Here is a 12,567-nt window from a genome sequence, read left to right as displayed (position 1 = left end):
TATATATATATATATATATATATATATATATATATATTATATGGACATGAATATAAATTTATTTGCTTTTTATAAATAATGTTTAAAATATTGGATTAAATTACTTCAATTTATGTAGACTCTTGAGGATGACTGTCTAATCACTCTAATGCAATGTTCGCTAAGAGCAAACCTTTAGGATATTTTTTTTTAACATAGTGCTAACTCCTCGACAAAAAATAAAAATGGAGCTGCTTACATATATATATATATATATATACTATATATATATATATATATATATATATATATGTATATATATATATATATATATACTCGATAAGCGTTCCTGGTTTCTAAAGACTGCTGATTTACATTCTACCATTTACCACAGAGTTGAATCAGCTTGATCAGTATTCATTCCTTAGAAAAAAAAAAACATGCTTTTTCTTCCTTCATATATATAAAATAAAATGAGAACAGTGTCTTTGAGACTATAACAGACGTATGCACTAGCAAAGGAAGGTGTTTCAATCGCGCTGGGTAACGAAACTGTTAGTACTTGGGAAATATTTTACTTTTGATATTCGTGCGGTGGAAATTTGAGAGTTTGCGATCCCTCAGTTGCACCTTCCTATCTACAGGAACTTCTTGAATGTGGTCGTCGCTATCATAATCAGACAACACGATTACTTCCAGTGCCTTCGTGGTGTCACGACGACCACCAGCAGAAGACACGCGACCAGGGCGAGGTCTGTAACTCACTTCTACGGAACATTCTCCGCGAGTCCTACTACTACCAGGGTCACGAGAATGGTGAGACCCAACACCTTTAGCGGAAGGTTTGCGAGCATGCAGTCGCTGGCTATGCTGGGAGTAGCTGATGGACTCGCTTGTTCTCATTGGTCGAAAGACTCTTGTGAACACCGGCGAATATCTTTGCCGGACTCCGTCTATCATGGGAATCGATTCTCCTCCACTTACCAAGAAAGTGACCCTATCCAGAAGACCTGAAGGGACTTTCTCCTCCTGTTGCCCACTTGCATTGTTCTTCTGCAGCCCAATGATGCATGCTCCTGTTGGGGCTGTCTTAGGAGTTTCATTACCGTGTGGGGAATAACTCGGCGAGGAGCTTTCTGATTTGATGGTACTATTGGCCTGTAAAATGATATTAAATTTGAAAATATATAAACATGCTGTTAGATGCAGTGTGTATGATACAGTGTTGAAACGGGAACAGGCTTATTCGGACCTTGGCTGATTCGGACCATGTACTGGCTCATTCGTACCTTTATCCAAGCTTACTCGGACCTTCATATGATTGGCCGATTTTTCTATGCAGTTTTACCTCCTGAACAAGAATTTTAAGTAATATTTATTCGGACGACTGTAATTAACCCCCAGGGGTTCGTACTAAACACGGCGAAATACATTTGACGCCCCAATTCCTGGTGGCTTTCGTATTCGCGGGGACGAACGATGCGAAATGCTTATAAATTTATTAGTATGGGTCCGAATCAGGCTAGCAAATGGTCCGAATCAGCCAAGATAAAGGTCCGAATCAGCCAAGGTCCGAATAAGCCTGCATCCGTTGAAACTGTTTTACATTCAAGAGTATGAATGAATATTGCATCAAGACATTTATTCCATAAAGACAAGCCTAGGGGCACGTTCAGTCATTCAGCACCTACAAGAGTGAAAAGAGAGAGCTGGAGTGGTGGGACAGCAAGATAAAGAGATCGAAATCAAGAAAATAAAAAAGATGACGTATAGGTGCTGGGCAGTAAGATAGAAGAAAGGAATATGAAATGAAGGCAAAGTAAGCACCTACATAGAGGCCAAAGGGACATTGTAAACGCACTTTAGTAATGCGGGACTCCGTCTATCATGGGAATCGATTGAATTCGATTCTCCTCCACTTACCAAGAAAGAGATCCTATCCAGAGGACCTGAAGGGACTTTCTTCTCCTGTTGCTCACTTGCATTATTGTTCTTCTGCGGCCCAAAGATGCATTCTCCGCGAGTACCACAAGGTCTCGAGATTGATGAGAACCATCACCTCCTGTAGCAGGTTTGCGAGCATGCAGTCCCTGGCTGATGGACTCAGTGCTGCCCGTTGGTGAATATCCTTGCGGGACTCCGTTTATCATGGGAGTCACTTCTCCTCCACTTACTAAGAAAGTGATCCTATCCAGAAGACCTTTCTTCTTCTGTTGTTCACTTGCATTGTTCTTCTGCGGCCCAAAGATACGTGATCCTGTTGGGGCCTTCTTAGGAGTTTCATTACTGTGTGGGGAGTAACTCGGCAAGGAGCTTTCTGATTTGATGGTACTATTGACCTGTAAAATGATATTAAATTTGATAATATATAAACATGTTGATACAGTGTTGAAAGCGTTTTACATTTAAGAGTATGAATGAATATTGCATCATGAAATTTATTCCATAAAGACAAGCCAGGGGTAACTTTCAGTCACTCAGTACTTAAAAGAGTGGAAAGAGGGAGCTGGAGTGGTTGGGTAGCAAGATAAAGAGATTGAGATCGAGAAAATAAAAGTGGTGACATATAGGTGCTGGACAGCAAGACAGAAGAAAGGAATATGAAACGAAGGTAAAGTAAGCACCTAGTAACCGCACTTTAGTAATGCCTACAGTGCACCACGTGAAGTGAATTGGTGTCACTGCCCTCTTACAGGGCACGCTTGGAGAAAACATTTGCAGGAATGAAACTTCACGATCTTCAGCACTACATTACGTCAGTGTAAAGAAAAAAATTTAATTGGAGAAAAACTATACAGATGCATTGCTCGCCAGATTAAATAAAAGCGTCATATCTTCGAATTTCACATTAGTAATTGACGTACTTCGGCAAATGATCTCAAAAGCTGATGCCTATTACAGTAGTTTCAGCTGACAGAACTGACACGCCTGTATTCTGTAGTCTAGTGATCTAGCCATGTAGCTCCACTGTCAAACAAATAACAGTCTTGGTAATTATCATAGCAATTCATGAACTTCAATAACATTATTTTCAAAATGCATGTTGCTTTAAGTGAACTAGCAGCAATACAGCACTACGAGCAATGGCGGTAAACTTGAAAAAATGTCCGGTTCCCGCTTCAACACCGGCGCACTCATGCGGCTGATTCAAGAAGTAAGAACAACATAGTTGTTTATTGTTCGTTTGAATTCAACCGTGTCCGTTGTTCTTATTTTGTTTTGGCAGACCCAGTTTATGTTCGCGAATTGCAGTTTTCCATCTCGAAGTACTGTCGTGGTGTCTTGCTTACCCAGAAGCCTTACTCGCACTAGGTCTTACATGGAGATAAATACAAAACGAGCTTCGTTGTTTCACAAGTGATAATTTAAACGACGGTTAGATTACGTAAATTTTAACTATTTCCACTATTTGCAATGTCACAGGAGAGCAATGAAAGTGCTGAATCCTTTTGTAATGAAGGAAGTGGGATAAAGAAATACCCAGAGTTTCGTGAGGTCTGCACATCAAGGGCACGTAGCTTAGTAGGTAGGTATCTGTGAGTACCAGAATTGTTACATTATCATCTCGTTTTTCTGATATTTACTTTTTTTAGGAGTATTGAGTTGTAATGTTGATTTCGTAGAAAAATAGCTAGATAATGGAACTGCCATATGTAAATATTCTCTCATTAACTTTGCATCACTTGGTGATGGTATTGCGTTTTTTTTCTTAGTGCAAGTATGTAAAGTCATGAATAAACTAATTTCAAAATGAATACTACTGTAACGACAATAACCCTTAACCAAATGAAAAAAGACCATTGACTTTTTTTATTAAGATTAAAACTAATTAATTAACTTGCTACAAATGAATTGAACAAGGTATATTTATTATAAGGATCCAGAATTCTGGAATAGTCTGTGCCATTGAGGCTAGGAGGTGATTTTTAAAATTAAGCTGGGATCATTTTTTCCGTTCGTATCCGTTGGGTATTTTTCAAGCTACTTATATACATTCCCCTTTGGCTATTAATGAGGAACCACATTGGTTGGTGTGTGATTGTACCTACGGTTGTTTAGAATTACAGACGCAGGTTACTGAGATGATTTTGAGAAGGTATGAGTTGAGCATGCCAAAAAGGTTAGCAGACTTTATTTATTTATTTATTTTATTTATTTTTGCGCAGAGGGTAAGTCAGTGAAAATTTGGCATAATTCTGAATTGGAGTATCGTAAAACGGCTGGGTGAGACCTGCTTAGTTTTATCCACCAACACTATACTATATGCTAGCTCCTTGTATGCATACAAAGTTCCATGGCGTAGCCTATAGAAAGATTCCTAAACAATCTGGTGATAACTTTGTGCAGGTGTTTAAATAAGCCTATGCCCTGGGAGGCTACTTAAGATTTAATCCCTACATCAGTAATTGAAAAGTGCATAAAGGCATTTATATCTGCTAAAATGAGTAGCCTAAACCATATGGAACTGCCCACGTAAATTAGGTGCTTCTGATCTCATGTACTTGCCTTTACATTCTATTTCCTCACTCACCTCGTGGGATTCCTCCTGAAGAGCATTTTCAGCAGTAAGGTCGTACTCTGTAATTCCAAGTTCTGTCATGAAGTACCACCTCGATGACTTTCGATTAAGGTTACACTCATCCATGTTTCTTGGTACCTGGAAAAATTTAACCGTGAAAGACATCTGGTTAAAGAACTATCTACTTTATTTAGAAACAATGAGACGTTATTTTCTTAGACTATGTTATATGCTTTTGAATAGTTTTGTAATTAATTCATAGAACTTTGAGCACATAAAATTTGAAATGCATTTTGGTAATTCTAGCCAACAACTCTGCACCTGCTTTTACCTTGGAAATTGATTTTTCCTACATTTTTTGTGCTTTTGATGACTAAGCAGTATTAGTCTTTTGGGGGTCAACTGTTATTTACCTCCTATCTCTACCCAACAATGATAGGGGACTGGGAATTTGGGGATTTGGGTGGGGAACACGCATTAACAAAATGGCCTTGTTTGTATTTTGGTAGAGGTTGGGGGATACATAACATGATTGGTTGGATACATATTCATCACTCTATCCCCCCCCCCCAAAAAAAAAAAAAAAAAAAAAAAAGCACTATTTCCCGCACTTCGAAGTCAGCATGTGAACCAAAAGCTCTCCTATAACATGGCGCATGCGCCATAGCATTGGTATGATAGTAGTAGTAGCTGAAGTTTGACTGTGAAATGGCTACATTCTTGGTTTAGTCATCGTCTATTTTCATATAGAACAAGAAATAACACTTAACACGCTACAACCTTCTCCCAGGTGATTTACCCCACCACCCCACTTTCCCATCAGTCCCCTTACTGTAGGATAGAGTTCTGGGGTAATTATACTCCCTGTGGTCTCCCCAACCTACTAGAACCCCGCATTCCCAACTGGTCCCCCTTACTGTAGGATAGAGTTAAATACAGCCAACCCCAAAAAACTAATGGTAAATTGTTAATAAGCAAACAAAATAAAATAGGAAACTGCAAATTCCAAAGAAATACCCTCTGCGGAGTTATTAGCCAGATCTACCATTAGATATATATATATATAATATATAGAGATATATATATATATATATATATATATAATTATTAAGAAATATTAGATTATATATATTACTATAATCTATCTATTTATATATATGTATTATTATATATAATATCTATTATATTATATCTATATATATTTTATATATTATATATATATCATATATAGTATATATATATATATAATTGAGTTTATTAATAGTATATATATATATTATATATATCTATATATATATATATTTATATATATATATCTATATATATATATATATATATATATATATATATATATATATATAAGATATATATATATATATATATATATTTATATTATATATATATATATATATATTTATATATACATATCCATATACACATGTATACATATACATATATGTATATGTATGTAAATCTTCAATTATCCGGATTAATAGAACCAAGAGTCCATCCAATAATGGCAAGTAAAAGAACCTATGGGTGGTAAAGGATCACTCTGTACCCTTCCTTACCTAACCTTGTCCAAAGCACATAGTAACTGTAAACTTGGTGTGCTTATGAACAATTATCTAACCTTAAATTGAAAACTTTATGCAAAAGGCAATTATTAACCTTTTCCTCCATGTTTGTAACAGAACCATGGCATAAATACTCTTTAAAAAAAATGCAACCCCTTCTGTTTCTCTCTAGTAAATGACAGTTCAGTAGGCTTGTAGCCTACCTGTGTTTACACACTGCCTACCATGGTTTTTTATACACCAACTTTCTTATTGCCTGTTACCATATTGCATTACCATACATGTGATAAAAATGTGTATGCATATGTTAAAAATATATAGACCTAGTCTAGCCTAGGTGTTACACTTATAGTATCCATTTGCAAAAGTCAAATAGGCTATTACAGTTGTATTAAAGATAAAGGTAATGGTAATGAAACTTATTTTACTTACAGAATCCATTTATACTATATTATTATATTCATATATCATCATTGTAATAGGTATAAAAAAAATACTATGATGCCACCGTTTATAATGTTTACACTCTCAGAATCCGCAGATCGATCTTACTACAACTAGTGAAAAAATTAGGAAAATAGTTTAGTTGCTAAAGAAATTAATATATTCATGAAATTTTTATTTTTTTTTGTAAATATAAAATGGGTATACAAAGGTAAAATATACATTGTTAAAGTAAAACCCCTCAAAATTACAAAACCGCTGTTTCCCAATTCGATTGTTTACCGATGTAAACATACCTCAGTACTTTAAATATCCTTTAACCCTAGAATGGCAACCCTCCATTTCTGCATCATGAAAGGTAACCCAGGGAGAATTTTTCCCTGTACAGGCAGTCCCTGGGTTAAGACGGGTTCGGCTTACGACATTCCGAGGTTAAGGCGCTTTTCAATTATATTCATCAGAAATTATTTCCAGGGTTACGACGCCTACAACGCTCATCTGGCAGAAGAAATATGACACCAAAAATGCAAAATAATCAGTATTTGAAGGTTTTTTTATGCAAAATGCAATAAGAATGCAGTTTACATAGTTTTTAATGTACCCAAAGCATTAAAAGTAAGGTTTTCTTAGGATTTTTGATGATGTTCCAGCTTGTGACGATTTTCGGGTTACAACGCGTCTCAAGAACGGAACCCCGTCGTAACCCGGTGACTGCCTGTAATTGAAAATTTAAATAAAACACATGCTGAAAATTATTTTATTCAGAAAGCATACCCAAAACCTGCATCATATATGCTATTACTGAACAAAATTCAGATAAAATAAATTAGTTTTTTTTTCAAAAGTTAAATGCAGTCACCACAGACAGGATACAAATGTTGAGGACACATGGGCTTGATACACTTGTTGCATCTGTGACGCGTCTTCCTGTTCGACTTCAACAGAGACTCACAACAGCACACTAATGCACCATTGCTGCCTGAGAAAGGTGTCCTTGGTGATCCTACAGACCTGCCTAGTGAGGGAATGTTGCAGACAGTGTAAAACATACAGTAATAGAAACCTGGGGAGGAATTCTCCCTAAATGTAAGCCATGGAAAAATCCCAGTGAGAGAGCTGGACAACACACCCTCTCGCAGCCAAGTTAGAGGCCTGAAGGTAAGGAGTAGGCCAATCCATTCCCACCCTCCCTCATGTGTGAATGACATCATCAAATTTGGCTGGGAGAAAATCACCCCAGGTTACCATTCTAGGGTAATGAAATATGAACGGTTGTTTCATCAACATTAAAACACGAAACTAAAACTCCAGGTAGTTCACGATGCCAACGAATGAAACTTTTTCACTGAAGGCATGGAATGAGCCTGCTTATACGCGCATACCCTACGCACATGATTGTTTATCTTTTGGTATGTAAAAATTTGAAAAATTATAAAATGCAGTGAAAATATAAGTGACAATACAGTAGTGTAAGATATAAACAGAATAGTTAAGGAGTGTATGTTCTTGTACTTAGGCTTCAGTGCAAAGATACTATTATTCTTTCCCCACCCTCTATCCACAATGGCCCTCCTCTCCCTTGGCGCCCAGCCATCAGATCCCCTTCCCACACACATTGGAAATTTCACAAGGCCTCTCCCACCCCCACAAAAACCCTTCTCAGTCTTTCCAAATGTAAGCAGTGTTACCAACATGTTTCTGAGGTCACGAAGCATTGCCAATTATTGGAGAATGATTTGTCCAGTTTTCATATACTTATATATATATAAAATGTTTTATGATACCCATTTTCTCCCTGGAGAGAGAGCTGTAGATGGTTAACCATCTGATTTTCAGGAACTTTTGTATTACATCACTGCCCATTTACCCATGGATACACCCATCACCCAATGCCACCTGTGTGGCTGCAGCCCATTACAATTGACTAACAGCCTGTCATAATTCACTCAATTGTTGTGACACTAGTTTTGGCAGCCATAAATCAATCGATCAATCAATCAAGCCTTGGCCAATGGAGGCATGACGGGTCTTAAAGGAAGCGCCTGAATTGGCTTGGCGTGCATGGGATTTGAACCAGTTTCTTGCAGAGCGCACATAGGTTCATAGGGATGCATTTAAATTGTGCCGTACTCCTTATAAGTTAAAAAAAAAAAACAGAATGGTTCATTTACCTTGCTCGAGCATAGATTCGTTACTATGAGATGTAAAATGATGGCAATTTTTGTGTGGCCTACTCTGATAACCCGCATCTTTCAAACATCAGCATCATGACCAGGTTGTATTTTTTGGAATCCCTCCAATTTCAACACATTTTTTAGATTGTTTGGTAACTTCTGTCATAACTTTTATTATATAGTACTGAGATTTAGTAATTTTTCATGAATCGCCTTTCTCATGGTTATCCGTACATTAAGGGATCGGTTGCCTGATTCGCCTTCTCCACTGCCTTCTGTCAGAGGTATCACCAAGCATGGTTTATTGTTTGGCAAAGGAGTTTTTATGACCGCATGGCCTTGCTATCATCAACCACAGTTATTGCAGTGGGCCTAGCCTTTTACTAAACAGTAAGACTGCAAGGCAGCAGTTTCCACAGTTGTTGACGGGACTAGCCTTTTACTAAAAAGTACGACTGCAAGGCAGCAGTTTCCACAGTTATTCGCAGTGGGCCTAGCCTTTTACTAAAGAGTATGACTGCAAGGCAGTAGTTTCCACAGCTATTGGCAGTGGGCCTAGCCTTTTACTAAAAAGTATGACTGCAAGGCAGTAGTTTCCACAGTTATTGGCGGTGGGCCTAGCCTTTTACTAAAAAGTATGACTGCAAGGCAGTAGTTTCCACAGTTATTGGCGGTGGGCCTAGCCTTTTACTAAAAAGTATGACTGCAAGGCAGTAGTTTCCACAGTTATTGGCGGTGGGCCTAGCCTTTTACTAAAAAGTATGACTGCAAGGCAGCAGTTTCCACAGTTATTCGCAGTGGGCCTAGCCTTTTACTAAAAAGTACAACTGCAAGGCAGCAGTTTCCACAGTTATTGGCGGTGGGCCTAGCCTTTTACTAAAAATTATGACTGCAAGGCAGTAGTTTCCACAGTTATTGGCGGTGGGCCTAGCCTTTTACTAAAAAGTATGACTGCAAGGCAGTAGTTTCCACAGTTATTGGCGGTGGGCCTAGCCTTTTACTTAAAAAGTAAGAGTGAAGGTTTTTTAATTGGACATATTGATTGTGTGGGTGATGTGTATATATTCAAAGTTTTTTTTTTCCAGTGTCTTTTGCTCCCGTGTTTTGTATTTGCCCATACACCTACAGGGGTTTATGCTTTTGGTGGTATGTTGTGCGTCTGGCAAGGTCTGCCCCAAATTGTGCCTTGACGAACAATTTATTCTCTGTCTCATTTGAATTGTCCGTTGATTTATTTATATCTATGCTTAAGACATGCGGTTTATAAAATTCATATTTGTACAAAATACTTTTTTTTCCATATTACACGATGTTTAAAATGGACTGTTGTCTGATATGCAGATAAAGGATCATGTTAAGATTAGCGAATCCACTATTTTTCAAAACAATAATATACCATTTGTATTATAAATATTTCTTTCTCACACTTTTTTGCTTGCACCTTCAACCTGCCGAAAAATAATCCTTGAATAGTTAGTTGTTTTTGTTTCCAACTCTTACATTCTCATGAACTTAAGGTTATAAACCTCACTTTACATTACTCTTACCAATACTTAACTTTCTGAACTATTCCCTACCATGGTTAGCTAGCTAACTGCCCTCGCTCTTTTTTTCACCCATCTTATCTCTCAACTTTGCTGTGGGGCCAGCTGATTTTAGAACTAACGTATTCCTCTTTTTTTCCATGTTGATTTATCTGCAATGTTTATTCTCTCAAATTTAAGTAGATCGTAGTTCGTATCACTGCAAACTCCAGCATTTTGATCTTAATTCATCATTTAATTCTGCTGGGACTCGCATATAGACCCATTCTCTCATATTAGTTGCATGTTAGGGCCACATTTTCTTTTACTTGTTATGATCACTTTAAATGTTATTTTTTGTTGTTTCACTACATTGCATGTCGTACTACTGGTTAGACTTCACATTCAGTCAGATTTCCGCCTGAATTGCCAAATACACAACGACGACTAGCATTCTTTACGTATATATTTACAAATGATACACAGACATCTTTATTAGATTCATTATTGCTGCATTTCTTTGTTTTCACGGTGATTTTTTATGCGTTTTAGTTTCGATATGAGTTTCATAGTTTCCTTACTATCGGGAATGATTTTCTTTATTATCCACTTTATTAATGGCTTATTTTCCACATAGGATTTGGTTTGGGGCTTATATTTACATAACTCGAGGTAGGTACCTGGAATATTGTTTTTCTTCATAGAATCAATATGCAAAAGACGGTTCGTTAAACAGCGATTTTTTCTTCTCGGTGATATTTTCACATTCATGCATTGCAGTATTACATATATAGCACAATGAATGTGAAATTCACATCTTAGGCCTAACTAACACAACAAGGAATCATTTTGAACAATTCTTATAATGCTCCCCAGACTGCCAATGACAAGGAGTGCGTATTTATTCGTGGTGGAAAAGAGGGAGAAATATGCAGTAAACAGTTTGTTCTTAAACCTCACTCTATTTTGTATTTCGAATAAAAATGTTCGTGCTAAACATCACTTTGTAAGTGAGCTTTTCAGCTAATGATGTCTTGTTGCAACAGCAAAATCTCCTCCTAGTTTGAGTTTCACAAGAAGCATCTGAGCTTTTTAACGTCATTGGAGAAGAGAGGTAACATTTATTAAGGAAATTAGCAGACAACTCGAGTAGGTATAAGGAAGGGCATTACGAAGTAACCGGATCTAAATAGAGTAAGAAATAACGGTCAAGTAAATTTCATTATTAAAATGATAACTCTAATTGAAGCTCGGATCGATTGTTTGCCTCTCAGCGGCATTTATACCTACAAATCTTCAAATTTCAGTCATTTTCGACACCTGGTACTATCAAATTCACAAATTCTTTTTCGTGTTCAACTTTCCCGAGTGGTAGAGGAATGTACAACACCTGCAATCGAGCCTCTCCCATGTTATATAGTCTGATTTAACTGCTTGACACTAATTATTCATATATATCTGGGCATTTTACTATTTAAAAAGCAACAAGATAATGCTTCGGCGCTCTCGATGAAAGCGTTTTCTATATAGGCCTACAGTGGTTTTCTATATAGGCCTACAGACTGGCCTTACTTATTTCTGCTACCATTACTTGATATGAACTTTCATACTGTTGATTAAACAATCCGAGTAGTTGATGACACTACAAAGATATATGCTAATAAACTAGTTTATTCCATAAGTGAGAAAGGTATGGTAAGAGCAAATGTGTAGGCTTACCCCTCCAGTCAATCTCACTCCGGGGCCGAAAGGAACACTTATTTATATGAGGCAAATATTACAAATCAATAAAAGTTTTTTTAAAACAAATTACAGTACTGATATACGAAAGCGTTTGATATCGTCATGATACAAAAAGATCCAGAACAACTTACAATATTCTGCTTCAAGTTTCAAAAGGCCAAATTTGACGTCACTCGATCCAGGGCTGCCAGATTTCCACTGTAAGGAAATCCACGCTCGGTCTCAGACAGTTGCCAGTTATGCAATATATTCGACTTATCGAACTGAGGAATGTATAAGTTGTTTATCGTGATCTTGTAAGTGCTCAGAACTTAACGGTAGAATTCCCAACCAGTTGCTTTTTTTTTTTTTATACCACTGACCCTTTCCGTTTTTAGCTCATATTGTTTAAACATTTAGTTAGAGTTTTATTCTAGTTTTTTTATGAGAGGATATAAGAAGCAAAACCTCTCAACAACAGTCGGTACTCCTTTCATTTGGTGATGAGAAACTGGAATGAAACTTATGTAATTTGACGATGAAAGAGTTGAATGAAACTCCTTCAGCAGGTGATGAAAAATTGAAATGAAACTTACTTATTTAATTTAACAATGAAAAAAGTAACGTAG

At 36.9% G+C, this 12,567-nt stretch overlaps 1 protein-coding gene across 1 annotated transcript; it reads right to left on the bottom strand.

Moving 5' to 3' along the window:
- Window positions 1–296: 296 nt before the first annotated feature.
- Window positions 297–12,202, bottom strand: LOC135201779 (uncharacterized). The gene is made up of 4 exons (XM_064231032.1): window positions 12,091–12,202; window positions 4,511–4,636; window positions 1,903–2,318; window positions 297–1,137 (listed from the first exon to the last, which is right to left on the bottom strand). The coding sequence occupies exons 2-4, from the start codon at window positions 4,622–4,624 to the stop codon at window positions 960–962; spliced, it is 708 nt and encodes a 235-aa protein (XP_064087102.1). The 5' UTR covers window positions 4,625–4,636; window positions 12,091–12,202; the 3' UTR covers window positions 297–959.
- Between the last annotated feature and the right edge of the window lie 365 nt (window positions 12,203–12,567).

The sequence above is a fragment of the Macrobrachium nipponense genome, chromosome 28 (genome assembly GCF_015104395.2).
Source record: "Macrobrachium nipponense isolate FS-2020 chromosome 28, ASM1510439v2, whole genome shotgun sequence".
NCBI lineage: Eukaryota > Metazoa > Arthropoda > Malacostraca > Decapoda > Palaemonidae > Macrobrachium > Macrobrachium nipponense.
Note: the sequence above shows the minus strand (reverse complement) of the source record. Positions and strands in the feature narration are given on the sequence as shown.

Bases quoted from the DNA above. Each gene is read 5' to 3' on its own strand.
- LOC135201779 (XM_064231032.1), bottom strand. From the start codon at position 4,624: ATGGATGAGTGTAACCTTAATCGAAAGTCATCGAGGTGGTACTTCATG. The intron at 2,319-4,510 runs GTGAGTGAGGAA...ATCATTTTACAG, and splicing joins TTCAGGAGGAATCCCACGAG to GTCAATAGTACCATCAAATC. The intron at 1,138-1,902 runs GTAAGTGGAGGA...ATCATTTTACAG, and splicing joins TGGATAGGATCTCTTTCTTG to GCCAATAGTACCATCAAATC.